This window comes from Pantherophis guttatus, chromosome 13 (genome assembly GCF_059756535.1).
Source record: "Pantherophis guttatus breed Tessera chromosome 13, ASM5975653v1, whole genome shotgun sequence".
Lineage (NCBI taxonomy): Eukaryota > Metazoa > Chordata > Lepidosauria > Squamata > Colubridae > Pantherophis > Pantherophis guttatus.
The window spans coordinates 9,171,688-9,198,761 of NC_142075.1; the positions used below are offsets into that span (position 1 = coordinate 9,171,688).

General features: G+C 45.6%; 1 protein-coding gene across 1 annotated transcript in view; it reads left to right on the forward strand.

Moving 5' to 3' along the window:
• The window catches only part of IGDCC3 (immunoglobulin superfamily DCC subclass member 3), a 125,302-nt gene extending 100,427 nt beyond the window's left edge, over positions 1 to 24,875 (forward strand). The window contains 8 exon segments of the mRNA XM_034424761.3: positions 11,354 to 11,601; positions 14,435 to 14,599; positions 17,909 to 18,097; positions 19,921 to 20,025; positions 22,158 to 22,296; positions 23,343 to 23,547; positions 24,612 to 24,728; positions 24,730 to 24,875. Of these exon segments, the coding sequence (XP_034280652.3) occupies positions 11,354 to 11,601; positions 14,435 to 14,599; positions 17,909 to 18,097; positions 19,921 to 20,025; positions 22,158 to 22,296; positions 23,343 to 23,547; positions 24,612 to 24,728; positions 24,730 to 24,777 (1,216 nt within the window). The 3' untranslated portion in view covers positions 24,778 to 24,875.
• Positions 24,876 to 27,074: the final 2,199 nt, after the last annotated feature.

Here is a 27,074-nt window from a genome sequence, read left to right on the forward strand (position 1 = left end):
CTGAGTCCCAGCTGATGGGGAGGAAATGGGGATTTTGCAGTATCCTTCCCCCTGCCATGCCCACCAAGCCACGCCTACCAAGCCACACCCACAGAACTGGTGGTAAAAAATTTTGAAACCCACCACTCACTCACTTATGACTTTCAGCATGTGCATTAATAATGGACTTTTGATGCCATGCGCTTACTAATAAAACCGCAACCTCTATTTGCACCAGTTAAAACTTCCAGAAAAACCCTTCAGGAACAACTTTGAAAAATAGTCCAGCTGTAGTATTTATTTATTGATTTAAGAAAATTTGTAGGGCTGCCCACTTGCTCTTGATGACTCTGGGTGGCTTACAAAAATAAAAAAAGACCACCAACATAAAGACAATAAAAACAATAATAACTGAGACGTGTTGCCAGTTTCAGCTCTCTCAGGAACAGGTGTAGCTGGCATACTACAGTAGATAAAAGGTAAAAGTAAAGGTTCTCCTTGCCTAGATGCTAGTCGTTCCCGAATCTAAGTGTCAGTGCTCATCTCCGTTTCAAAGCCGAAGAGCCAGCACTGTCCGAAGACGTCTCCGTGGTCATGTGGCCGGCATGACTCAACGCCAAAGGTGCACGGAATGCTGTTCCCTTCCCACCAAAGGTGGTCCCTGTTTTTCTACTTGCATTTTTTACGTGCTTTCGAACTGCTAGGTTGGCAGAAGCTGGGACAAGTAACGGGAGCTCATCCAGTTACGCGGCACTAGAGATTCGAACCTCTGAACTGCTGACCTTTCGATCGAGAAGCTCAGCGTCTTAGCCACTGAGACACCGTGTACTGCATCTACAGTAGATACAGTCGTGCAAATTGTATGATGGTTCTGTGTTCTAAGTGTAGAGTAAAAGGGGAAAAAACCATTTGACTTCTGATTCTTTTTAGCGCAGTACAGCCTCAACTTTATACTTTTATCTATTAGCCACTTCTATAACAACAACGTTATCTAAACAGCACAATCCAAAGTCAAAGTTCTGGGTTTTTTTCCATCTCAAGCATGTCTCAGTGCTTTTCAAAAGGCAACTGATTTGTTTTTTCCTTGAGGAGGAAGAAGAAAACATTTCACTTCTCCTCCAAGAAGCTTTATCAGTTCTGATGGTGGGGGTCATGGACAGATAGGTTCTGATAGGATGGGGTGGGGAATGGAAGGATCACATTTCTTTGCAGTCATCTGGACATTAGTACTCTCTCTGAGAGCTCTTGAGGCCACTTGGGGGTTTATCAGTGCCCTCAGGGTCATCTGAATCAGGATGCAATTGGTTGTGGAATCAACCAATCAGGTGGAACCAGCTGCCTTTTTGGGGGGGGGAACACCTTTGAGACAACTATGACTTGGATGACTGAGAGTCTCCACAGACATCTCAAACATGAAATCCAGAAGTCCTCTTAGTTTTCTTCTTGTAGCCTTGCAGGAGGAACCACCATTGCTGAAAACAGATGCCAGCATTTCTTCACCAGGTTGCCTCACCCTGAAGTGTAGTTATCCATGGAGCATAAAAATGCAAGGTGCACCGACAGAGGAGAATGTTTGTAGTTCAGGGTCTAAACAAGAGGTCCTCGATGCTCCCTGAGCTTGGTGCTTTTCTTGCAGATGTCTCATTCCCAAGCCAGGTGACATCATTAATGCTAGTAGGATTTGGGGAGTGGTACATCCCACTCCCTACTAACACTGATGATATTACCTAGCTTGGTAATGAAATGTCTGCAAGGAAAGAACCAAGCTCGGGGAGCACCAAGGACCCCTGAATGCCAGATGTGCTTTTTTGGAGCAAGCTGATAGTCTTTTTCCCCGTCTACTGTGCCATGTTCAGTTGCTCACTCACTTCCCTGTAGGAAGCCATTCACAAGCCCGTTTGTTCCGGTGTGATTTGCTGGACTTATCCAAAGCTGCTTGCAACGTTTTCCAAACCTTTGGGGTTTCCACACTGGGATACGGTGCAGTGGTGAGTTGCTACCGGTTCGGGCGAATTGGTAGCAGTGGCGACAGGAGGCTCTGCCCACCTTCCCGGACGTCATCAAATACAATCTGCACATGCGCAGAACAGGGGTGGGTTCTACTTACCTTTATTACCGGTTCGCAATGGGGCCGCGCATGCTTCTGCTGATGACGTCAGGGTGGGTGGGCGGAGCCTCCCTCCGGTTTTACTACCGGTTCTATAGAACCGGTCCGAACCGGGGGCAACCCACCACTGGCACAGAAGCTTCTGCGCATGCATAGACAAGGCACGCGCAGGAACGAACCGGTCGCAAAGGTAAGTGAAACCCACCCCTGATACGGTGTGAAAAGGTGTGACATTTCCCTTTTCTCTGTTGGCGCTCGCCTGGCTGGTACGCCAGGTTTGCGTACCAGCCAGATCTTCTTGGTTGGGGGACGGTGGGGGACGGGGAGGCGACAGCTGACATTCACCCCCCCCTTCCCTTTCACAGCCACATGCGTCGGCTTCATGGCTCTGTCATGTTTTATCACCCCTGCCCCCCTCCATTCACCCCCCACACCCGTCCTGCTCTCTACGAGGCTGAGCCTCTCTTTACATAGAAACTGTTTCACACGTGTGCCAGATGGAGCCTGCACATAAATTAGATCCTGGCTGATTGCAAAAAGCTTGACATGAGGGCCGCAATTCTCTGCCTTCCCTGGGGTGTTTTGCTGCGACCCACGAAAGGGAATTAATGTTTGCTGTTGCGAAGGGGGAGGGCACACCGTTGACACTCCCCCCTCCCCCTTTTCAGCATGCGTGTCTGTGTGTGTGTGTGTGTGTTGGGGTGTGTGTGTATTTCCATGCTAAAGGCTACCTTTGCTCTTCGAAAAAAGACAAGGGAGAGGCCATGACGAAAAGCACCTTTGATTTTATGTCCTTTGCCATACACGAAAACAATTGTTCGCTAGCGATAGGATAAGCGTACCTGACAGTTTTCCTTTTTTGCGTCTCGTGAAAAGAGGTTGGGAACAAGTTTTTGGAAATCTGAACACGAGAATAACAAGAGTTGGAAGGGACCTTGGAGGTCTTCTAGTCCAACCCCTTGCTTAGGCAGGAAATCCTATACCAGGGATGGCTAACCTTTCTGCCATCATGTGCCAAAAGTGTGCGTGTGCATGTGCGTGCCCACACCCATAATTCAATGTGCCCCATACATGCGTGCACGACCCCCCCTCACGCTCCCCCTGCTTTTGGCACGCAGTGGGATTGGTAGGCTCATTTTTTGCCCTCCCCAGGCTCCAGAGCCTTTCTAGGCTCCCACCCCCCGGAGACCCTCTGGAGGCCAGAAACAGCTCATTTCCCAACTTCTGGAAGTCGGCAAACAGGACATTTCTGGCCTCCGGAGGACGTCTGGTGGGGTGGGGAAGGCCGTTTTCACCCTCCCCAGACCCCTAGAAAGCCTCTGGAGCCTGGGGAGAGCAAAAAATGGGCCTTCCCCCCCCCCCACACACACACACATCAGAGGCCCTCCGGAGGCCGGAAACAGCCTGTTTCCCGAATTCCAGTGGGACTGGAAGGCCCGAAAATCACCGGAACTGAGCTGGAGCCATAGGTTCGCCATCACTGTCCTATACCATTTCAGACAAATGGTTATCCAATCTCTTCTTAAAAACTTCCAGTGTTGGGAGCATTCACAACTTCTATTTGTAAATTGTATTGCACGCTTCGGGAAGAGGCCTATGGCTTGCAAGCCTCAACCCTGTGCTTCATTTCGGTGAAGATCCTGGCTTACCCTCCCTCCGGCATGGTGGCAAACTTTTCCCCATTTTGCAAAAGTTTGTATAAAGTCAGGGATGAGATTGGAGCTTTGGGATGCTCAGCCTCCAGAGTCACAATTTATTCTCGGGATTAGCACATCAGGCAGGATGCTCAGCGTTGAGCAGAAAAGGCCCGTCATGTTCTCTGGCATCTACTTCCAAGTCAGTGGCTTAACTGCCTTCCCTAAACCTATTGCCTTCCCGATATGCTTGACTTCGAACCAGGGGTGCTATTCAGCGGGTTCTGGCGAACCGGTAGCGGAAATTTTGAGTAGTTCAGAGAACCGGCAAATACCATCTCTAGCTGGCCCCAGAGCGGGGTGGGAATGGAGATTTTGCAATATCCTTCCCCCTGGAGTGGGCTGGGAATGGAGATTTTGCAATATCCTTCCCCCAGGAGTGGAGAGGAAATGGGGATTTTGCAGTATCTTTCCCCTGGAGTGGGGAGGGAATGGGGATTTTGCAATATCCTTCCCCCTGGAGTGGGCTGGGAATGGAGATTTTGCAATATCCTTCCCCCCAGGAGTGGAGAGGAAATGGGGATTTTGCAGTATCTTTCCCCTGGAGTGGGGAGGGAATGGGGATTTTGCAGTATCCTTCCCCTGGAGTGGGGTGGGAATGGAGATTTTGCAGTACCCTTCCCCTGCCACGCCCATCAAGCCACACCACGCCCACCAAGCCATGCCCCCAGAACCAGTAATAAAAAAATTTGAATTCCACCACTGCTTCCAACCCTCAAAAACCCCTGAGCAGCAGTAAGTCAAGATGGCTGTCTCCTTGGCTGCAGAAAACCTGATGCAACAATGACTTGGGCCTTGCCTGCTCCAGTGGGCGTTCTTCTTCCAAAGGTGCTACTATAATCTTAACAGAATAACAGACTTGGAAGAGACTTGGAGGTCTTCCAGTCCAATGCCCCAAATAAAAGACCTTATAGCATGTCAGACAAATGGCTGTCCAATCTTTTCTTTGAAAATCTCCAGTGATGGAGCACCTACAACTTCTGGAGGCAAGTTGTTCCACTGATTAATTGTCCTCACTGTCAGGAAATCTCTCCATAGTTCGAGGTTGCTCCTCTCCTTGATTAGTTTCCATCCGTTGCTTCTTGTCCTGCTTTTAGAGAATAGGTGGATTCCCCTCTCTTCTTTGTGGCAACCCCTGAGATATTGGAACACCTCAATTCCTGCCATAGTTCTTTGTATGTTTCAGCTCCAGTTTCCTCAAAGGTCACATAGAACCAAAAGAACAGCTTCTGAAAAATAGCGTTTAGCCACCTTTGCATCCTCTGTTTTGGGGGTCCCCAGTGTTGCACTCACCTGGATTAAGAAATTGTCCCCATCCCTAACATCACCCAGCTTCAGATTTTTTTGGAAGAGAGGGAAGTTTCATCAGATGTACCAAATCTGGGCCATCACAGAGAGGCCTTTCGGCCACTTCGCTAAAATCATCTCAGCAGCCAAATTTAATCCGGATGTATCCCGTACCCTGTACGGTTCTGGATATTTGCAGAGGAGGAACGGATGATGTTGAACAAGACAGATGTGATTATATGGAACTGGGAACATCCTAGTACAGTGATGGCTAACCTTTTTGCCGTCGCGTGCCAAAAGCGGGGGGAGCGCGGGGGGTTGCATGCGTGCGGGCCCACACCCACAGGTCAATATGCCCCACCCCCCTGTGCACGCACGTGTGACCCCCCTGTGCTCCCCCACTTTTGGCATGCGATGGCATGGTGGCCATTTTTCACCTTCCCCAGGCTCCAGAGGCTTTCTAGGAGCCTGGGGAGGGCAAAAACAGCCTTCCCCTCCCCTCTGGAGGCCCTCCAGTGGGCCCGGAAGGCCCGAAAATCAGTTGGCGTGCGCGTGCATGTGCGCTACAGCTGAGCTAGGGCAATGCTCGCATGCCCACCGATATGGGTCCCCGTGCCACCCGTGGCACGCGTGCCACAGGTTCGCCATCATGGTCCTAGGAAGAATTTGTGCTGATCTGGTAGTTTGTTGATAGCCTGTATTGCTCAGTTATTTATATTCTCCTTACACGGAGCAATGGGAATTCCTCATTGTATTTACTTTATTGATTAGCCTTTCAACCGTATCATCAAACAATAAATATTAACTTGACTGCTTTTGTTCCACAATTGCTGGCAGGGATCAGATAACTTGCTTAACCCCCTAAGCCTGTGCGAACCAAACAGTGATGCTTTGCTCACTTAGCATGTTCTGTCCAACAAATAAACCAGATAACGGTTTAAAATTATAGCCTGGTTCGCACCACACATCGAAATACAAACTGTTCAACGCCGTTTAGCCAAGTCTTGTTATGTGAATCCAGCCAAACTGGCCGTCAGTCCTTCGAGGTAAACAGGACTAGGAATCCAAAGTCATGCAGGCTAATACTACGTTTTTAGAGAACTATTGTAGCAGACACTTGCAAATCTGAATGCATGCCTCTCTCTTTCTCCCTCTCCCTCTCTCTCTCGCTTTCTTTCTCTCTCCCTCTCTCTTTCTCTCTCTCTTTCTCTCTCTTTCTCTCTCCCTCCCTCCCTCTCTCTCTCTCTCTTCTCTCTCTTTCTCTCTCCCTCTCTCTCCCCCCTCTCTCTTTCCTTCTCTTTCTTTCTCTCTTTCTCTCTCTCCCTCTTTCTCTCTCTTCTCTCTCTCTCCCTCTCTTTCCCTCTCTCCCCCTCTCCCTTTCCTTCTCTCTCTCTCTCTTTCTTTCTTTCTTTCTCTCCCTCTCCTTGTCTATTTCTCTCTCTTTTCTCTCTTTCTCTCTCTCTTCTCTCTCTCTTTTGCTCTCCCTCTCTCTCTCCCCCTCTCTCTTTCCTTCTCTCTTTCTCCCTCTCCCACTTTCTCTCATTCTCTCTCTCTCTTTCTCTCTCTCTCTCTCCCCCTCTCTCTCTTTCCTTCTCTCTCTTTCTCTCTCTCCTCCCTCTCCCTCTCTTTTTCTCTCCCCCTCCCTCCCTCCCATTATCTTAATGAGAGCTAGATATGGTCTTGTCTGAAATAGCAATAGCATTTAGGCTTTACAGCACTCTCTGGCCAGTTTACAATGTACAAGCATTATTTGCATGTTGCCCCCAACAATCTGGGTCCTCATTTTATCAACAGGATAGAAGGCTGAGTCAACCTTGAGCTGGTCAGGATTGAACTCCAAGCTGTGGCCAAAGCTTGCCTGTAATACTACACTTTAACTACTGCATCACCAGGGCTCACACATGTTTTCTTAGGTTACAGTTCTGGCCCTGACTCAGATTAATTTTTTTAAATCTGACTCTTTCCTTGGGAATTGCTGTTTCTTCAGTTCTTCAAGGCTTTTCCCTCTTTCCACTAGGTTGGCAAAGTAATGTTCATAGCAAGACCTAATAGTACCAGATAGTTTGGGATCAATTATGCAAAAAAATTCCCTCCTGGTCTTTTAAAATATCGGTATGCATTCACACACCGGTGCATTCACACATGAAAAAGCATGTCTTTCTATTTGTCCTGAACCCAAAACCAGCCGTTTCTAATTGGGAGAGTAAATGGACGTGTTAAAAGAGAGAAGAAAGAGAGGAAGGATTATATGTTCACACTACATCATTCTTTACTTTCTAACTTTCTGCAAAATTTGCTTCTGGGTGCAATTCAAGGGGTTGGTAAACACCTTTAGAGCCCTTCAGGACATAAATCCAGGTTACTTAAGGGAGCATCTCATCCAGGGATGAAATCCAGCAGGTTCCGACAGGTTCTGGAGAAGCGGTAGCAGAAGTTTTGAGTAGTTTGGAGAACTGGCAAATACCATCTCTGGCTGGCCCCAGAGTGGGGTGGGAATGGAGAATTTGCAATATCCTTCCCCCAAGAGTGGGGAGAGAATGGGGATTTTGCAGTATCCTTCCCCTGCCACGGCCACCAAGCCACACCACGTCCACCAAGCCATGCCCACAGAACCAGTGGTAAAAAAAATTGGATTTCATCACTGATCTCATCCCAATGGGATTGGCCCACCCCACCCGTGCTGACAGAGGAGGTGTACTGCGAATCCCCTTGGCCAGAGAATTCCAGTTGGTGAGGTCCAGGAGAAGAGCCTTCTCTGCCATTGCATCTGCCCTCTGGAACGGGGGTTTCCAACCTTGGCAACTTTAAGACTTGTGGACTTCAACTCCCAGAGTTCCCCAGTCAGCTGAGGGACTTTGGGAGTTGAAGTCCACAAGTCTTAAAGTTGCCAAAGTTGGAGACCCCTGCTCTGGAACATTGTGTGCCCCCCCCCCCCACCTGAGTGAAGTCCATTCCATCCCTCCTGACCTTCCATACTAGTCTAAAGATCTGACTCTGCCAGTTGGCTTGGTGCTCCAATGGAGGGTTTTTTGTTTTTTTTAAAATTTGATTTATATGCCGCCCTTCTCCGGAGACTCAGGGCGGCTTACAATGCGCTAAGCAATAACCTTCATCCTTTTGTATATTTTTATACAAAGTCAGCTTATTGCCCCCACAAACTGCGTCCTCAATTTACCTACCTTAGAAAGGATGGAAGGCTGAGTCAACCCTGAGCCTTGGAGAGATTCGAACCTGCAGTAATTGCAGGTAGCTGGTCTTAATAACAGGGTGCTTTAAACCACTGTACTACCAAGGCTCCTTGGTAGTTTAACAAGGGTTTAACAAGGGGTGGTGGTTTATAGATTAATAACAGATCCCCCCCCCAATCATCCTATTCTTCCCCCCTCCCCCCCCATCTTACTTCCTCCCTTCCCATCTTTTAGCTGAGATGCAGCATTTGGGTCTTTATAATATTTTACTTACGCCTTTTAGGTTTGGTATATAGTTCATGCAATCTTGAGTTTGTAAGCCACTCAGAGTTACCCTGTGGCAAGAAGGGCAGACAATAAATTTTACCAAATAAATGAATAAAAAATTCTCTTTCCCTCTACCTCCATTTTTTTTTTCATTCCAGCCAAATTTGAAGAGATCTTGCCATCCCTTAACAAAGAGATTATATGTAGCCATTGTTAAGCATTTAAACTTACATTACTGTAAATGCGCAGCAACTTTAATAAATTGACTATTAAAGCAGCCGTGTCTATCTTCAGGTTCTCATTTTTCAGGAGCCTGGAGGAGGAATATGGCTGTTTTAAAGAGGTGCTGTAATGGAATACCGCTTTTGAATCATTCTGAATAGCCTGGTTTATTTTATTTCTTTATATATTCAGATTAATGCTACTCCCTGCCACCTCCCAGCACTCAGCAACAATTATGCTACAACAGGGTGTAAGGCTTGCAAATTACATTATGCATTTTTCACTGAACAGCTGCGAAGGAGCTGGAGTGAGCCCAACCCATTTTAATTCTAACTTCTAAATTGCTCAACTCTTACAGTCTGAAAGCTGGGGGGAAAACAGGGTTGGGATAATGGATCGTACAATGGCTGGCAATCTTCGGCAAAATGTTTGCTCATGGCCACTGAGATCATTTCATGATACACTGAACCTACGAGCCGTTTGTTGAGCTGGCGGCTATCGAAGTCTAATAAATCAACCTGCAGAGTTTTGGGGGTGTCCCCAGAATCTGGCCAAAAAAAGTCATGAAGAATATTGGAAGGCATCGCTTTACATCATCTTTTCTTCCTTTTTTCTTTTTCTTTTTCAACTCTTTGCTTTCTTTCTTTTTATTTATTTATTTATTTCCTTACTTTATATTGGCTTGCATTAGTTTTTATCTTTTTGTTTAAAAGTTTTAATGATGATAGATAGACAGATGGAAGAGAGAGAGAGAGAGAGAGAGAGAGATGATAGAGATAGATAGAGAGATAGATAGATGATAGAGATAGATAGATGATAGATAGATAGATAGATAGATAGATAGATAGATAGATAGATAGATAGATAGATAGATAGATAGATAGAGATAGATAGTTAGATGGATCGATCGATCTGGGATACTGATGATTGCTATGAAGAATATTGGGAGGCATTGCTTTACATCATCTTTTCTTCCTTTTTTCTTTTTTCTTTTCAGCTTGTTTTCTTTTCTTGAACTCTTTGCTTTCTTTCTTTTTATTTATTCTTCCTTACTTTATATTGGCTTGCATTAGTTTTTATCTTTTTGTTTAAAAGTTTTAATGATGATAGACACAGATGAAACAGATAGATGATAGATAGATGATAGATAGATAGATAGATAGATAGATAGATAGATAGATAGATAGATATAGATGATAGATGATAGATGATAGATAGATAGATAGATAGATAGATAGAGATGATAGATAGATAGATAGATAGATAGATAGATAGATAGATAGATAGATAGATAGATAGATAGAAAGATAGAAAGATAGAAAGATAGAAAGATAGAAAGATGATGGATGGATGTTGGCTGGGAAAAGACAACTTCACTTCATCATAAGTATCAATTACCATGAGTGTCAGGTTCACAAAGCTTGGCTGGTAATTTTCTGAGGGGTCCTTGGTGCTCTTTGAGCTTGGCTGTTTCCTTACAGACATTTCATCACCCAAACTAGGTAACATCATCAGTCCTAACCATTGCTAGCACAGTCCTAGTTACTAGCATTGATGATATTACCAGGTTTGGGTAGTAAAACATCTGCAAGAAAACAGCGACGTTCAGATAGCACCAATATCTGAGCTACAAATATTCTTCTTTATTAGTAATTTTCTGTCCACTGGAAATGTAGAAAGCCTTTTATTTTTGGTGGTGTTTGCAAAGGGGATTTTTTTTTTTTTGCCTCTGCTGAGATGTGGGCCAATTACAAGAGCCAATTAATTTCATCACCTCCTTCTTCTACTCCTGCTCATTTCCTCTCTTTCCTTCAACATAATCCACTTACTTTTGGGGGATCCAAGTTTTCACACATAGCAAGTGTCCACTTTGCTTTCTCCCACCCTACTGTTGTGGCCCGCCAGCGGCCTGCACGGATCATAGCTGATCCTGACGAGGAGGAGGCTGGTGTGGTGTCGCGCCAGCAGCCTGAGCAGCCGGTGCTCGCTTCAGACAGCGAGGAGGCTGAAGAGGATGTGGTGCCAGAGGCAGAGACTCAGCCAGGGCCTTCAGAACCTCCAGAGGCTCCTTCAAGTGAAGAGAGTGAAGTGGAGGAGCCTTTTCTCAACGCTCGAGCACGCAGGGCTGCCAAAAGGCAGGAGTGGTTCCTCAGGAGGAGGAGGTCTCCTCGAGAGTAAGGTTTGAGGATAATTGGCCACTCCCTTAGCTTATTTAAGTCGCACGCAGTTAGTAATTTCTTGCTGGAAACAATGTGTAATTATTACAGAGCATTTTGGAGAGCGAGTGTCTTATCGTATCTTGTTTTCTGGGCTGGTTGCCAACATTTGCCGGACTTTGTTTATTCTTGGTATTTTATAACTTTGATAAGGACCGTTGGTGTGTGTCACAATCCTTGGGAATCCGGAGCTGGGGCAGAACACCTACACAAGACAAAGCATGCAGAGAAGTCTCACCTGGGCAATCTAGACTTCCGTTACACCCTTTTCAAACACTGAAGGATTAACCTGGTCTGCCTGGGGCTGTGTGAACGGGGTCAGAGGAAGGCTGAGTCCTTAGGGGGCTTGCTAGAAAATGCTAATCATGCCTGGTTTGATTGTTTTCCATCCAGCACGCTCACTATCTCCAACATTGGCCAGACAGATGAGGCCATCTACCAGTGCATCGCTGAGAACAGCGCGGGCTCCACCCAAGCCAGTGCCCGCTTGACGGTGCTGTGGGCCGACCGACTTCCGGGTCCTCCCCAAGAAGTCAAAGCAGCTTCCGTCTCGGCTACCACCGTCCAACTGCTGTGGAGCGAGCCGTTGCAAAACACCAAGGAGATTATCGGCTACGTCCTGCACATAAGAAAAGCAGCAGGTAGGAGTGGCTGAGAAGGGCTGAAGACTGCTAATATTTGCGCTATACAGAGAATCTCTTTTCTTACGCTTCTGACTAGCGGTTCTCAAGCAGAGGGTTGGCAGTTAATTGGAGATGGGGTTATGGGAGACCTGCTCGAGGGTGGAGGGACATTGATGGAATGATGAGGGACTCAAGCAAGGTGCAACTGTCCTATTTTGCATTGCACCATCTAGCAGTCAGCATGCCCCTGCATTTCCGTAGGGTAGGGTAGCGTACAGAATAGAATGGTTTGGAATGGAACAGAATGGAATGGAACGGAACGGAATGGAACAGAGTAGAATATAGTTGAATATAGTAAAGAATGGAATGGAATGGAATGGAATGGAATAAAAATAGAATAGAGTAGAGTAGAGTAGAGTAGAGTAGAGTAGAGTAGAGTAGAGTAGAGTAGAGTAGAGTAGAGTAGAATACGGAATGGAACGGAACAGAACGGGACAGGACAGGACAGAATAGAATAGAATATGGAATACAGTAGAGTAGAGTAGAGTTGAGTAGAGTAGAGTAGAATATGGATTAGGACGGGACAGAACAGAACGGAACGGAATGGAACAGAACAGAACAGAACAGAACAGAACAGAACAGAACAGAATAGAATAGAATAGAATAGAATAGAATAGAATAGAATAGAATAGAATAGAATATGGGATAGAGTAGAGTAGAGTAGAGTAGAATACGGAATAGAACGGAACAGAACGGGACAGGACAGGACAGAATAGAATAGAATATGGAATAGAGTAGAGTAGAGTAGAGTAGAGTTGAGTAGAGTAGAGTAGAATATGGATTGGGACGGGACGAGACGGGATGGGACAGAACGGAACAGAACAGAACAGAACAGAACAGAACAGAATAGAATAGAATAGAATAGAATAGAATAGAATAGAATATGGAATAGAGTAGAGTTGAGTAGAGTAGAATACGGGATGGAATGGAACGGAACAGAACAGAACAAAACAGAATAGAATACAGAACAAAATAGAATAGAATATGGAATAGAGTAGAGTAGAATACAGAATGGAATGGAATGGAATGGAATGGAATGGAATGGAATGGAATGGAATGGAACAAAACGGAATGGAACAGAACAGAACTGAACTCTTTACTGGCCAAATGTGATTAATTCATGCCAAGATGCTAGGTTTCCCCGTTGACTTTGTTTGTCAGAAGGTCGCAAAAGGGGATCACGTGACCTTGGGACACAGCAACCGTCGTAAATACGGGTCAGTTGTCAAGCACCTGAATTTTGATCACATGACCATGGGGATGCTGTCGTAAGTGCGAAAAACAGTCATGTCAGTTTTTCCAATGCCGTTACCAACTTTGAATGGTCACTGAACAAGCTGTTGTAAATCAAGGACTTCCTGTATAATTATAGATTGGGGGGGGGAAAAACCTTTGGTAAACTGTGTGGATTAATATACAGGCGTTGGAAAAAGTAGCTAGAGAACTGATTGGTTTATTTGCCATGTTTCCTTCTATATTTTTTTTTTCTTTCCTTTAAGGGCATGCTTTCTCCCCGATTTTATCCTTCCTTAGGGAGGATAATGAAGGCAAATAGTCTCAAAGGCATCGCATTTTGTTTAGGAATAGGATTAGGAATTTGAACTCTCTTTGCCCGGTCTTAAATTTAGCACTTTCTCTGCCATGTAAGCTGCTTTGAGAATCTAAATGAAGTGTGGGTGTGTGTGTGTGTATGTGAGAGAGAGAGAGAAACGGAGGGAGGAGAGACAAGAGAAAGAGAAGACAACACAAGAGAAAGGGGGAGGGAGGGAGAGAGAGAAAAAAAGAGAAAGAGAGAAGGAAATATATAAAAGTTTTGGCATGCCTGACATCTAGTGGCAAAATACAACAATACCAGCCTCCCTTAAGAAGGAAGCTGGCAGGCAGGCAGGAGATCAAATGGAGAGATTCCACCTCCAATAAATAGAAATTAACCATTAGCTCTTGATTTCTAAGCAGTGCTCTGGCCTGAATTCTCAAAATGCCTTTCCAGGTGGCAGAGGACGTAAGGCATCTGAGGCAGGTCTGTAGGGCTCCTCGGTGGAAACTGAGGATCTGCAGCACACTTCTTCCAAATGCTGGCTCCCTGGACCCCTTCCTTCCTTCCTTCCTTTCTTCCTTCCTTCCTTTCTTCCTTCCTTCCATCTGTCCTTCCTTCCTTCCTTCCTTCCTTCCTTCCTCTCTCACCTTCCTTCCTCCCTCCCTCCCTTCTTCCCTCCCTCCCTTCCTTCCATCCTCTCTCCCTTCCCCTCCCTTCCTTCCTTCCCTCCCCTTCTCTTCCCTTCTTCTCTTGTCCTTCCTTCCTTCCTCTCTCCCCTTCCTTCCTTCCTTCCTCCCTCCCTCCCTCCCTCCCTTCCTTCCTTCCTCTCTCCTCTTCCTTCCTCTCTCCCTTCCCCTCCCTTCCTTCCTTCCTTCCTTCCTTCCTTCCCCTTCTCTTCCCTTCTTCTCTTGTCCTTCCTTCCTTCCTCTCTCACCTTCCTTCCTTCCTCCCTCTCTCCCTTCCTCCCTCCCTCCTCCATCCTCTCTCCCTTCCCCTCCCTCCCTTCCTTCCTTCCTTCCTTCCTTCCCCTTCTCTTCCCTTCTTCTCTTGTCCTTCCTTCCTTCCTCTCTCCCCTTCCTTCCTTCCTTCCTTCCTCCCTCCCTCCCTCCCTCCCTCCCTTCCTTCCTTCCATCCTCTCTCCCTTCCCCTCCCTCCCTTCCTTCCTTCCTTCCTCTCTCCCCTTCCTTCCTTCCTCCCTCCCTCCCTTCCTTTCTCTCTCTCCTTCCTTCCTGATTCCTTCCTCTTGTATTTCAGACCCGGTGGAAATGGAATATCAAGAGGCCGTCAGTAAAAGCACCTTCCAGCAGCTTGTGACCGACCTGGAGCCTTCCACAACTTACAGTTTCTACATCAAAGCCTACACCTCTCGCGGGGCCAGTAAGGCCTCTGACATTGTGCTGGTGAGCACCTTGGGAGAAGGTGAGAAGGCTCAGCTTCAGGTTTAGATGTTCTGCCAGAGGGAATATTGCACAGTGCTGGAGATCAATCCACCTTGGCTTTGTGAATAATGTCCCCGTTTCAGTTCTAGATGGGTGAGGGAACAGTTTGATCAAAGCCTTCAAGTAGTCCTTGACTTAGGACTACAGCTGAGCCCATGATTTCCATTGTTAAGTGAGTTTGGTCCAGTGGTGGGATTCAGCCGGTTCGCGCGACTTTGGGAGAACCGGTTGTTAACTTTCTGAGCAGTTTGGCAAACTGGTTGTTGGAAGAAATGATTAGGGCAGAGAACCGGTCGTTAAATTACTTGAATCCCAACACTGGTTTGGTCCCATTTATGACCTTTCTTGGCACGGCGGGTAAGTGAATCACTGCGGTTGTTGAGTTGGTAACACGGTTGTTAAGTAAAGCTGGCTTTGCCTTTTTTTTTTTTTTTTTGATTTATATGCCGCCCTTCTCCGGAGACTCAGGGCGGCTTACAATGCGTTAAGCAATAGCCTTCATCCTTTTGTATATTTATACAGTCAGCTTATTGCCTCCACAAACTGGGTCCTCAATTTACCTACCTTAGAAAGGATGGAAGGCTGAGTCAACCTTGAGCCTGGCGAGATTCGAACCTGCAGTAATTGCAGGCAGCTGGTCTTAATAACCAGCTTAATAACAGGGTGTCTTAGACCACTGTACTACCAAGGCCTTTGCTTGTCAGAAGGTCGCAACAACGATCCCACAATCCGGGGATACTGCAACCATCATTCACATAAGCGTGGGGAAAAAAATGATCATCAATCGCTTGTTTTTCAGTGCCGTTGCAACTTTGGACCGTCACTAAGCAAACTGTTGTAAGTCGAGGACTAGTGTAACTTTGAGATGGCCAATCTGTCCTTCTGCGAAAGTTTCTGGTTCCTCTGAGAGAACGCGCGGGATTTGGCAAGACTTTTAAAATCCTTCAAATCGTTGACCCAAAGCCTGGGAGTTCAGGACATGAGCTTGCAGCCTCATAAAGTCTGGAGTTTCTCCTTTTGTCATTGTTTTCTTTTAAAATACACATTTTTTTTTCAACTCCTTCAATGCTACTGTTATGGATCTGGTAACAGGTTCATAAATTACAGAGGCCTCTGATGCTCCAAGCCAACCCTTCCTCTCCCTCCTGCCACAAACTCTGCCTTTAAAAAAAAAAAATCAGCTTTTTTTAAAAAAAAGTTTTTTATTTTTTACAAGCATAGCAGTGTGTGAAAACTGTGGTACCCCAATATCATACATTTCATACAAGACAATTAGTATTAATCATATTTGTTTCATTTAACAAGCTTATATAATACTGATAATAATAATAATACACATCTTTATATTAAATTATAATCTTTCATTGTTTGGTTATTCAATATTTCAATATGCTGTTTTTATACCACTCCCCCATTTTAATTAACATACCTGTTAACATGAATAAAATATTATCAATCGTATTTATTAACATTTAACAAACCTCTATAACTAATATTAATATCAATGTTTATATTACATTAAAATCTTCCATTATTGCTCATTCAACTTGTTATTTGGTTATTCATTATTTCAACATATTGTTTTTATGTCAATCACCATATTCTACATAATACAACTAAGATATTATTAATCATATTTGTTACATTTAGCATACGTATGCATATTCAGCTTTGCACTGGTGAAATAGAGTTAAGCGTTAGTTTCGTAATGGATGAGCAAACCCAGTTAATCATTAGCTCAGCACCCCCATCCTAGCTTGATTTATGATTTGTGGTTCCACCTCTGGGCTTCCTTCAGATCAAGAGTATATCCAGAGTAGCATCTGGAGGCTGTTCCTGATGTTTTGAGGTGTCAGGGGTCCAAACAACAATCCCGTAGTAAGAACAACTCTGAGGCAGGTGAATTCCTCAAAGAATAGCTTTATTGGAAATATATTGGCACAGATCTGGGGGAAACTGACTCTAAAGACTCCCGCGAGTTTTCACCTAATTAAAAGTAAAAGTTTTGTCTCTTTTTGTCTCTTTCTCAAAACAATCAGTCACATAGTCCAGGTGCGGTCTGACAACCGGGTAGCGTCTCTCCATCTTCCTCCGATCAGTGTGAGAATGTCCTTGGTTCCCAAGAGAAAGTATTTTGTTTTGGCTACAGAATCCTCTCTCTCTCAAATTCCCCCTCCCTATCCCTCAGCCCCAGTGTGGCAACACTGAAGCTGTCAAAATGGCTTTGGTCAGGTCAGCTTCAGGGTTGACATGAGGGTTGACAGTTCCACATAAGCAATCACTGGCTGAAGGCGAGGGCTCGCGGCGAAATAAATTTGATAAAATCTGATGGACCGTCTCTTGCCGGTCACATCTACCTGAACCCACTCAAACGGGGAGGCGTGTTGCAGATCCCATCCCCTGAGGAGGTACATCTGGAGGGACCCAGAAGAAGGGCCTTCTCCGTGGTGGCTTCCTCCCTTTGGAACATCGTCATCCTTGCAGAAATTAGACTGGCCCTCCATTTTGGCAATCTTTCGGAAGGCCCTGAAAATGTGGTTTTGCCAGAGGGCCTGGGGAATCCAGAGCGGGTTGGAGCCATGAAATGGCTTGTTTAACCGTGTCCTGTCACCAGGATGGGTGGAGGGGGGGGTGTTATTGTTTTGTATCTTTTTAAAATTTTTATTTATTTTTTCCTGTTTGGTGTTTTTACTCTTTGTAAGCCGCCTAGAGTCACTGCGAGCGAGTAGGCGGCTATATAAATAGCACTTGCACTTAGACTTATATACCGCGTCCCATGGCTTTGCAGCCCTCTCTAAGCGGTTTACAGAGTCAGCCTATTGCTCCCCCCACAAAAATCTGAGTCCTCATTTGACCGACCTCAGAAGGATGGAAGGCCGAGTCAACCTTGAGCCTGGTGAGATTCAAACTGCCAAATTGCAGGCAGCTGACAGGCAGCAGAAGTAGCCTTCAGCACTGGATTCTAACCACTGCACCACGGTGGCTCTTGTCTAAATATACATTTGTATAAATGTTCTAAAATAAATAAATACGTTTATGATTTCATGGTTATCAGTCCAAAGCAGGGGTCTCCAACCTTAGTAACTTTAAGCCTGGTGGACTTCAACTCCCAGAATTCTCCAGCCAGCTGGCTGTGGAATTCTGGGAGTTGAAGTCCGCCAGGCTTAAAGTTGACAAGGTTGGAGACCCCTGGTCCAAAGTACCTTTGAGGTGCACTGGCATGGGCTTTAAGTTCGGAAGGAGAAAGAAGACCTCACCCAACCCTTCTCTGCCTTCTGCTTCCTTTCAGTACCAGCAGTGCCTTCCCTCTTCATTAAAGTCCTCAACAGCACCGCCGTTCAAGCCACGTGGGAACCTTCCATCAAACTGGGCCAACATGAAGGGTTCAAACTCTTCTACCGCAAAGTCCACCTTCCGCACTTCACGGGGCCCATGCTTCTGCCCAGCAATGTCACCTCTTGCAACCTTACTCATCTTGGTGAGTAGAGAAGAAGGATGTGGTAGAGAAAGAGGGAGGGCTATGGACTACCCATCAAGCATCACGCTCTTGGGTAGATTGATTGATGATTGATTATGTACCATCAAGGCATTGTCTTCTCTTAGGGACCTCGCAGATACGTTTTCTCCATGATGATCTGTCTCCAAGCTGATTTTTTATGGAGATTCTCAGTCATCCAGGTCATGGTTGTCCCAAAGGTGTTTTTCAGGAGGCAACTGGACTTTCTTAATTCAGTTGCCTCCTGAAAAAGCACCTTTGGGACTCCAAGCTGATCCGTCAGGTCTTCCATTGTTGCTTTCATTACATCTGTAACTGAGTCCATCAACCTTGTAGTTGGTTGTCCTCTTCTTTTTCCTTCCACCTTTCCCAGCATTAGACCCTTCTCCAGAGAGTTGGGATTTTGCATTATGGGTCCGAAGTAGGATAATTCGAACCCTGGTCGAATTTGTGCCTCAACTATGGGTTGATTTGTTCAGATGCCTCAAGCCAAATATAATCCTTTTGCAATGGAGAAGAATGTATGAATGTATCTACTCAGGGTTGGAGTTTTGGGTTGGAGGAATCCTTGGCTTTCCATTGGCAGAAGCCCCCTGTGGGCCTGACATCTGCAGAGCTACAAGTGGATAGTCAAACATCTGGCAAATGACAAGCCAGACATGGAGAATTCCTATAAGCCAACGGTCATCCACAAGTCACACAGAGTGAAAGAAAAAGCGACTGGGCTATTTCCCCGTTTTGTGGGATTTGAATTTTGTGATCAAATTTGAACATCATAATCTTATGGAGGGGAATATCTATGGAGATTCTCAGTCATTCAGGTCATGGTTGTGCCAAAGGTCCTTTTTCAAAAAGCAACTGGACTTCATTGTTTTTCCTTGAAGACATCACATTGAAGTCCACATTCTGGACAGAGAGGACCACGGCTTTGAAGGTGGGGTCAAAAAGGCCATCTATGTTAAGACTGAACAGCCTTCTCTCAAAAGAGGTGGGGGGATACAGCACCACTGATCTCCTGTCTACAGCCCAGTCCTTTCAACAGTTCCAAGAAGGCTCCACACCCACTTGCACTATTCAGGTGACATTGAGCTCACAGATAAACCTTCAAGCAGCCTCAACGACTCTTAGAAAGAGTACTAATGACCAGATGACTGCAAAGAATATACCGTATTTTTTGGACTATAAGACGCACCAGAGTATAAGACACACCAAGATTTCAAAGATGAAAACAAGAAAAAAAATAGTTTTGGGCCTCCACACGTCCAGTTTTTGCCCCCCCCCCCCCCCGGCCCCCAGGAGCACTCTGCAGGCCTCCCAAACCCTCCGTGCATCCGTTTTTTGCAAAAAACAGGCCTGTTTTTCACAAAAACAGGACACGCAGGGCGGGGATTTGGGAAGCCAAAAACAGCTGTATTCGGTGTATGACACACCAACATTTCCACCCTCTTCGGGGGGGGAGTGTGTCTTATACTCCGAAAAGTACATTAAATCCTTCCATTCTCCACCATTCAGTCAGAACTGAAGAAGCTTCTCGGATGAGAGGCAAAACGTCTTCAAGGAAAAACAAGGAAGTCCAGTTGCTTTTTGAAAAAGCACTTTTGAGACTTGGCGAGGGGAGTTCCTAAGACACACACCCCCCGTCCAAAAAACGGGGATATTCAAGGCTGATATCTTCCCACTTCTGATACAAATGCCAGAGATCAGAGTTATGGAGAGAAAGCAGCACTGGGTTTGCCTTGCTCAGTGAACACATCCTTGTTGTTGATTGACCTAACGTATCTCCCCCATTTCCCATGTTCTCTCAGATCCATCAGTTGTGTACGAAGTCAAACTGCTTGCTTACAACCAACATGGCGATGGGAATTCCACCGTCCGTTTTGTGTCCCTCCGAGAAACTGTTGAAAAAACAGGTGAGAGGCTCAACTCACCCTGAGGAGCCTTGAAATGTTTGGGTTGATGAATGCAAAGTGGGAAGAGCTGGGTGGGAAATGGAGAAAAGGAAAAAAAATACACTAAAAGTTAAAAGAAAAAGAAAAGGAGAAAAAAAGGACCTTAAAAAATGACTTATGTTCTGCTTTGTAGCAGCTACAGGTATTCCTATCTCCCAAATGTCATATCTCGATTTCTTCCTTGTTTTTTTTTATATTAAGTTTTTTATTTTTCCAATATAAACATACATGTTTTGTGGAAAGTACATTGATTGGGTCAGGTCTTTTTTATACATTAACAATAATTGTTATTATTATTAAGTATTATTAATAAGTATGTAATAAGTATGTATTTCTTCATGCATACAACATAGAAGTTTCTTAAATATTGAGATATTGGAATAATAGAAATATACTTTTTATAAGCTGTATGAAATCACTACAAAATGGATCTAGAGATGTACGATTTCCTTCTTCTTATAAGCAAGCCTTTTTAATCAGCAAATCCCAAGATCATTGATTTGATCATATTTGTCCATTTTCACCAAAAAAAAAAAAAAAAAAAAAATCCAGAAAATGTTTCCAGTCTTTTATAATGGTTGTTCCCATGTGTATCTTTTATATTGAAGTTATCCGCTTAGGGGCGGCCGAAAGCCCTACTAAGCAGCTATATACAAAAAGTATGAAGGCTATTGCTTAACACATTGTAAGCCGCCCTGAATCTCCGGAGAAGGGTGACATATAAATCGAACCAATAAATAAATATCCAATAGAAGATAATGTCTGTAGCTCCGGGCTGAATTGTGGAGTCCTTGGTGCTGAGTTTGGTTGTTTGAAGATGTTCTATCACCCAAATAATGAAACCCAACCATTATCAGTTAGATTGGGTGTCAGCAACCTGCAGCTCCGGAGCTGCATGTGGCTCTTTGAGCCCCCTGATGTAGCTCCCTGTTGGGTGATCCCATTACTGGCTGGCCCCACCCCTAGCCCTCCCCTCCCAGTCACTCCTCACCTGGCCTGAGAAAGTACGGGTGACACTGGGGGATGGAGAAGCGACCGGGGCAGAGACAGAGAGATACAGAGAGAGGTGGAGAGAGAGACATAGAGAGATGCAGAGAGAGAGGGGGGGACGGAGGGAGGGAGGGATAGAGAGATGTCAAAAGGGTTTTGTGGTTCCCGGTGTTTTTTAACAACCGGTTCTCTGCCCTAATAACCGGCTGGGTAGGTGTGGCTATGGGGGGGGGTCATGTGACTGGTGAAATGAGTGACATTGAGTTGGCCACACCCACCCAGGTTTTGTGGCTCCTGGTGTTTCCTTTTCTGTGGGAAACGGGTCCAAATGGCTCTTTGAGTGTTTAAGGTTGCAGACCCGTGAGTTAGAATGATTTAGGGCGGGGGTCCCCAGACCTTGGTCCATGGACCAGCTCTCGTCCACACCAAGCCAGAAACCAGGCCACATAAACAAGTGAAGCCTCATCTGTGGGATGCAGGCAGCACATGAAACCATGCCCACGGAAAAACTTCTCTCTATGGAACCAGTCCCTGGTGTCCAAAAGGCTGGGGGAGGGGGCTGATTTAGGGCTTTATAAATAGGCAGCAAGCCCCACACTTACTCACACTGATGACATGACCTAGTTGGCTAATGAAACATTAATTAAACATTGCCTAGTTGGGTAACATCTGCAAATAACCAAGCTCAGAAGCACCAAGGACTTCACAATTCAAAGCAGCTCCTAAAAGGACTTGCTTCTTTTCTGATATTAAGCTTCCCTTAATTGCTTTAAAAACAAGGGACGTGGTGGCTCAGTGGTTAAGACGTTGAGCTTGTCGATCAGAAGGTCGGCAGTTCAGCGGTTCAAATCTCTAGTGCGGCATAATGGGGTGAGCTCCCGTTACTTGTCCCAGCTTCTGCCAACCCAGCAGTTCGAAAGCAGGTAAAAAATGCAAGTAGACAAATAGGGACCTAAAGGAACTGTTGTAAGTCAAGGAATACCTGTACTCCACTTACCTGTACGAGTTATGCGAGAGGGTGTTTGTTTTCCTGTCCTACGATTCATGTCAGAGGTTCTCAGAAATGTAAGGGGTTTTCCCTTCGTCTTTCTCACCCACCTTAGATCTCAACCCGCCATGCAACTGCATGAAGGATGAGTCAACCAACAAGACCTCAGCTACTGGGATCATCATTGGAATTCACATTGGGGTCACCTGCATCATCTTCTGTGTCCTTTTCCTCATGTTTGGCTACAGAGGACGGTAGGTTCTCTTTCTGCCCGACATTTCTTCTCAAGCTACGTCACTGGGCACTTTTGACAGACACGAGAGTTCCATCAACCATGTGTATGGACCAGGGGTGACATCTAAAATTTGTTACTACCAGTTCTGTGGGCATGGCTTGGTGGTGGTGAGGGGTATTGTGACTGGGTGGGCGTGGCCAACTTTTTTTTTATACTTTTAAAAGCATTTTTTCTACAACCTTAAGAGGTTGCAGAAAAAAAATGCTTTTAGAAGCCTCTGACGATCAGGCACTCAGCTGGGATCGCCAGAGGCTTTTAAAGGCATTTTTTTTCCTACAACCTCTTCAGCCGAAAAGGTTGCAAAAAAAAAAATGCTTTGAAAAACCTCTGACAATCCCAGCTGAGCCGCGCAATCATCAGAGGCTTTTTTTTTTAACTTTTAAAAGCATTTAAAAACCCCAACTTTGCTCATGAAAGTGACTCTCCTTCTGGCAGCCATTGGTCTACAGAAAAGTTAAGAGTCATTCAAGAGATGACCCCTTCCCCTGGTTTATACTGTCCAGGGATGGCTTCCCATGGTCTTAGATGAGCTTCCTATTTCAATGAACCCAGGACCAGGGGTGAAATGCTACTGGTTCGCTCTCATTCAGGCGAACCGGTAGTGATAAAAACTACCGGTTCAGGCAAACCAGTAGTAAAAAAAAAAGCTACTGGTTCCTCTGAACTGGTATTTCTGACAATCAGCTGTGCCGCGCAGTTTAGCTTTGCTAGAAAGCAGGATTTCCTGCTTTCTAGGAAAGCTAAACCACGCGGCACAGCTGATCCCTCCCCTCACTGTTCTACTTACCTTCCCAAGCCTCGTTTTGGTGCACACACAGTGCGCGCTTAGTACACAAGCACGGCCAGTAAACCGGTAGCAAGCCGGTTCAGATTTCACCAGTGCCCAGGACCCCTTGCAAGTAAAGCCTGTCCTGATCCCCTTCCCACAGACTTCCAACAGTGGGGTCTTCTTTCATGTTTGGGAAAGGGACCCCACCATGTTTGTCTCCCTCTCGTTTTTAGCAGACTGCTGATGTGCAAAAATGTGCAAGAGCAGCTGTCAACCCCGCAGATCTCGAGAGGACCGAGAAATGTCCCTGGCCAGGCTCTCAACGGGTCGACGAAAAGGGAAGATCCAGATGTCAATGGGAAACAACTGGATATGAATGAACTGGAGAGGCTGTTCCCAGCTTTGCATTCCCAACCCAGCCCCCACACGAAGGGAATCGCGGTAAGGAAAAGCAAGGTGGAACTGGAATGTTGTTCAGAAAACCTTTTGTTGTACATTGTAAGCCAGGGGTGTCAAACTCAATTTAATTGAGGGCCGCATCAGGGTTGTGTTTGACCTTGGGGGGCCAGGGTGGGTGTGGCCAGCTCGACCTCACTCATGTCAGGGGTGCCTGTGGTGGCCCAAGCGCTCTGCCAGCAAAAACAGACTCCCACTCCTCAGTCCCGTTTTGGGCTGCGACAGCTTCCTGCAACCCTCTGCCAGTGAAAATGGAGCTCAGGGGGATGCTCGCGGCCCTCCTGAGCTCCTTTTGTACTGGCAGAGGCAATGCGAGCCAGTCCTTTGCTGTTTCCAGGTCCACACACAGAGTCGAGAATCAAACAGAGCTTCAGACTTTAAACTGAACAGAATTAACAACATTGCTTCCTGCAAAGGCCCATCTGCCTTTGCTCCTTTTTTAAGTCTTATGGGAGGGGCTAATCATCTCCAAGCCCTACTCCCGAGTCGTCCCTTTTGTTTTAAATGTTCTTGCCTCTTGCATGCGTGCACTGATAACAGGCTTCATCTGTTCCTCTGCCTCACTGAGGTCCAACTCTGGAGGCTCTGGAGGCAGCATGTACCTCCCAGATGGCCCTTTCTCTGCCTTTAATGCAGAACCCTCGTCCGAGCCTTCCCCAGACTCCAGGACTGGCCCATGTTCCTTCCCAACCTTTGCTGGCTGAGGAACTCTGGGAGTTGAAGTCCACAGGTCTTAAAGTTGCCAAGGTTGGAGATCCCTGCTCTAGGATACAATCTGGGTCAGTCAACAGGACCAGTGTGGCCACAAACACCACACGACACACTCTGCTAGAGAGACGTTCCCTGAAGACGGGCTCCAGCATGAGTCCAAAAGCTCAGAAGACAAAAACTCCGATCCCGTTGACCGACCCAGTTAGGATCGTAGAACATTATCCTGGGACACATAGATTTCACCTTCATTCGTCTTCGTGATCTTCTTGTATTTTGTGACAAATATCATTGTGCAGGCTTTGAGGGTTCCAATCGCAATTTTTCCCTTGCTTTCTCAGCTGGATCACATTCCAAATGCTTCACCCATTGAAATCCAGATATCTACTCTTCCTCCAGAAGAATTTAGCATCCTTGAGGAAGAGACCAATACCTTGTTTCCAAACGTACCTTCTGGCCCCCGCGGCCAGCCTCTGCTCACCATCAGCCAAGAAGAACCAGCTTTGAAGCAAGCTCCGACCAATGAAGGATAAATTGCCAAGATAGCTCAGACTTCTTACAGGACATCCCAGCTACTATTATGTTTTTTGTGCCTGGTTGATGTCTCTTAAGATGACACATAAATCTCAGGTCGATGTCAAAAGTTCTGATTTCTGCATAAATCTGTATGCAGCCTTTGTTGGAATCTGTTATGAAGTTGATCTTTCTGACCTGCCTCAGGCTTGGAAGCCCATATCTACCCATCTGGATCTCCGTCTTCATTCTACAGCTGTCAAGCCAGTGACTTCTCTCAAGAGAAGCTCGCACACCACTTCGTAAACCTTGACACCACGTGGGATCAATACCCTTGCCCATCTTGGGGGTTCACCCATGTGTCCCTTCACTGGCAGCTTTAGAATGATCGTTTCTGGATCCGTCTTGGCGATCTCGTTGAATGAACCCACAATGAAGGACCTCCCCACTTGGATCCACAACGCGGAAGGTTCAATGGAGCCACAGATCCTTTTTTGTTGTTGTTGTCGTGTCCATTCATAATTCTCAGGATATATGTGTGTGTTTTTTTTTTCATGGATGAACTGCTTCAAAGACAAAGTGAGCATGGCAAAAAAATGAGAAAAAAAAAGAAAAAACAAAAAACAAAAAAAGAACCACCCAGGCCCTGGAAAAGGGCTCTTGAAAGAAAGAAAGAAAAAAAAAAAAGACTTGGATGAACCCCCGAAGTAAATTCAGAACCTACCTCAACCGGAATTGAATGTCTTTTGGGAAGAGGCAAACGTATCTTGTGTCTTCCTTTTTTTGTCTTCAACGCAAGTAGTGTAGCACTTGGTCAGTACGTGTTTTGGTACTACCTCAGAAGTCACACTCCCATGTCCACCATGTTGGTCATTGGTTAATATTTCCTTCCAACCCCCTCCCCCCACCCTTTAAAGTCACCCCTTGTTGTCATCCTTGTTCCAATGTAAAGCACTTCCAAAATCTTGAAAGCAATGTTCTACCTCAAGACATTTTGTTTTTTAAAATAGAAGTATCGTTCCAGCCAATCTCCTCATCTCTTCCCTCCCCTCTTCCTGCTCACTTCCAATATCCCAAGAAGACAGAAGAGCATTGTGAACTCATGTCGAATGTGATCACTGAGGACGAGCCCTCCCCCCCCCTTAGTGTGATAAGCTTTACTTTTAGGCAAGTTGCTAGTTAACTTGTTGTAGAGTTTTACTGGGTCAAGAATTGTTTTATATCATGTCTTCTTTTCTTTTTTTTTTTCTTTTTGTCCAAACAAAGGAAACTCTAATGATTGTTAGGATTGTAGTAAAAGGCAGGCTGCCAATTACCTAAAAATAACTTCCACTATAAACGGGTTACTATGGAGGAACGGTTGGATGGTCAAGGTACATTGTTCAAAGCTGGTTTGCCACATGTACGTTTAGGGGGTGCTTGCTGAATCAAAGAAAGTTTTTTATATATATAATGGAGGAGCTGAACTTTCATTTTTGCTTTGCACAGAGAAACCCTTGGATTTTCTGCAAAAAAAACCCAACCCTGAGCTAGGATCATCTTAAACAGTTAGGCTGGGTTGAAACAAAATGCTTAGCTTGGCTTTGGATAAGTGTCCGGCTACTACAGGATGGTAGTAGGCCTAGTGGTTAAGATGCTGGGCTTGTCAACTGTAAGGTTGGCAGTTTGAGACCCAAGTACCGCATGACGAGTTGAGCTCCTGTTCTTGCCTCAGCTCCTACCCATCTAGCACTTCAAAAGCATGCAAATGCAAGTAGATAAATAGGTACCGCTTCGGTGGGAAGATAACAGCATTCCATGCTCCTCGGAGTATAGTCATGCTAGCCACAGTACCCTGGAAGTGTCTTTGGACAACACTGGCTCCTTTGTCTACGAATGGAGATAAGCACTACCCCCTGGGCACAACTGGTATGGAGAAACCTTTACTTTTACCTTTTACTAGCTGTTATGGTTGGCCAACCATAATCTATGGCTTTGGCACATTGCGTGATCAGCTCCAATAGTAGTTAATGCAAGACAGCATTGTCAAACCAAGAGCTCTCTGTGAAGCCAATGCTTTCCATTCAGAGAACCTTCCTTCCAAGTTGTGTGTTTAAAGTTAGTGCATTGATCCCACCATGGTTTCACGTGTGTTATGTGGCAGGCAATCTCTCCAGATCTCCCTTCAATCTCCGGTCTGAAATATTTTCATTGGAGATGAAAGGAAACAATCTTGGAATATTGGGCTTACGTTCCATGCTGCCGTTCACTTTTCCCCACACAAAATAATAGAAAGCTGTGAAATGTGCATA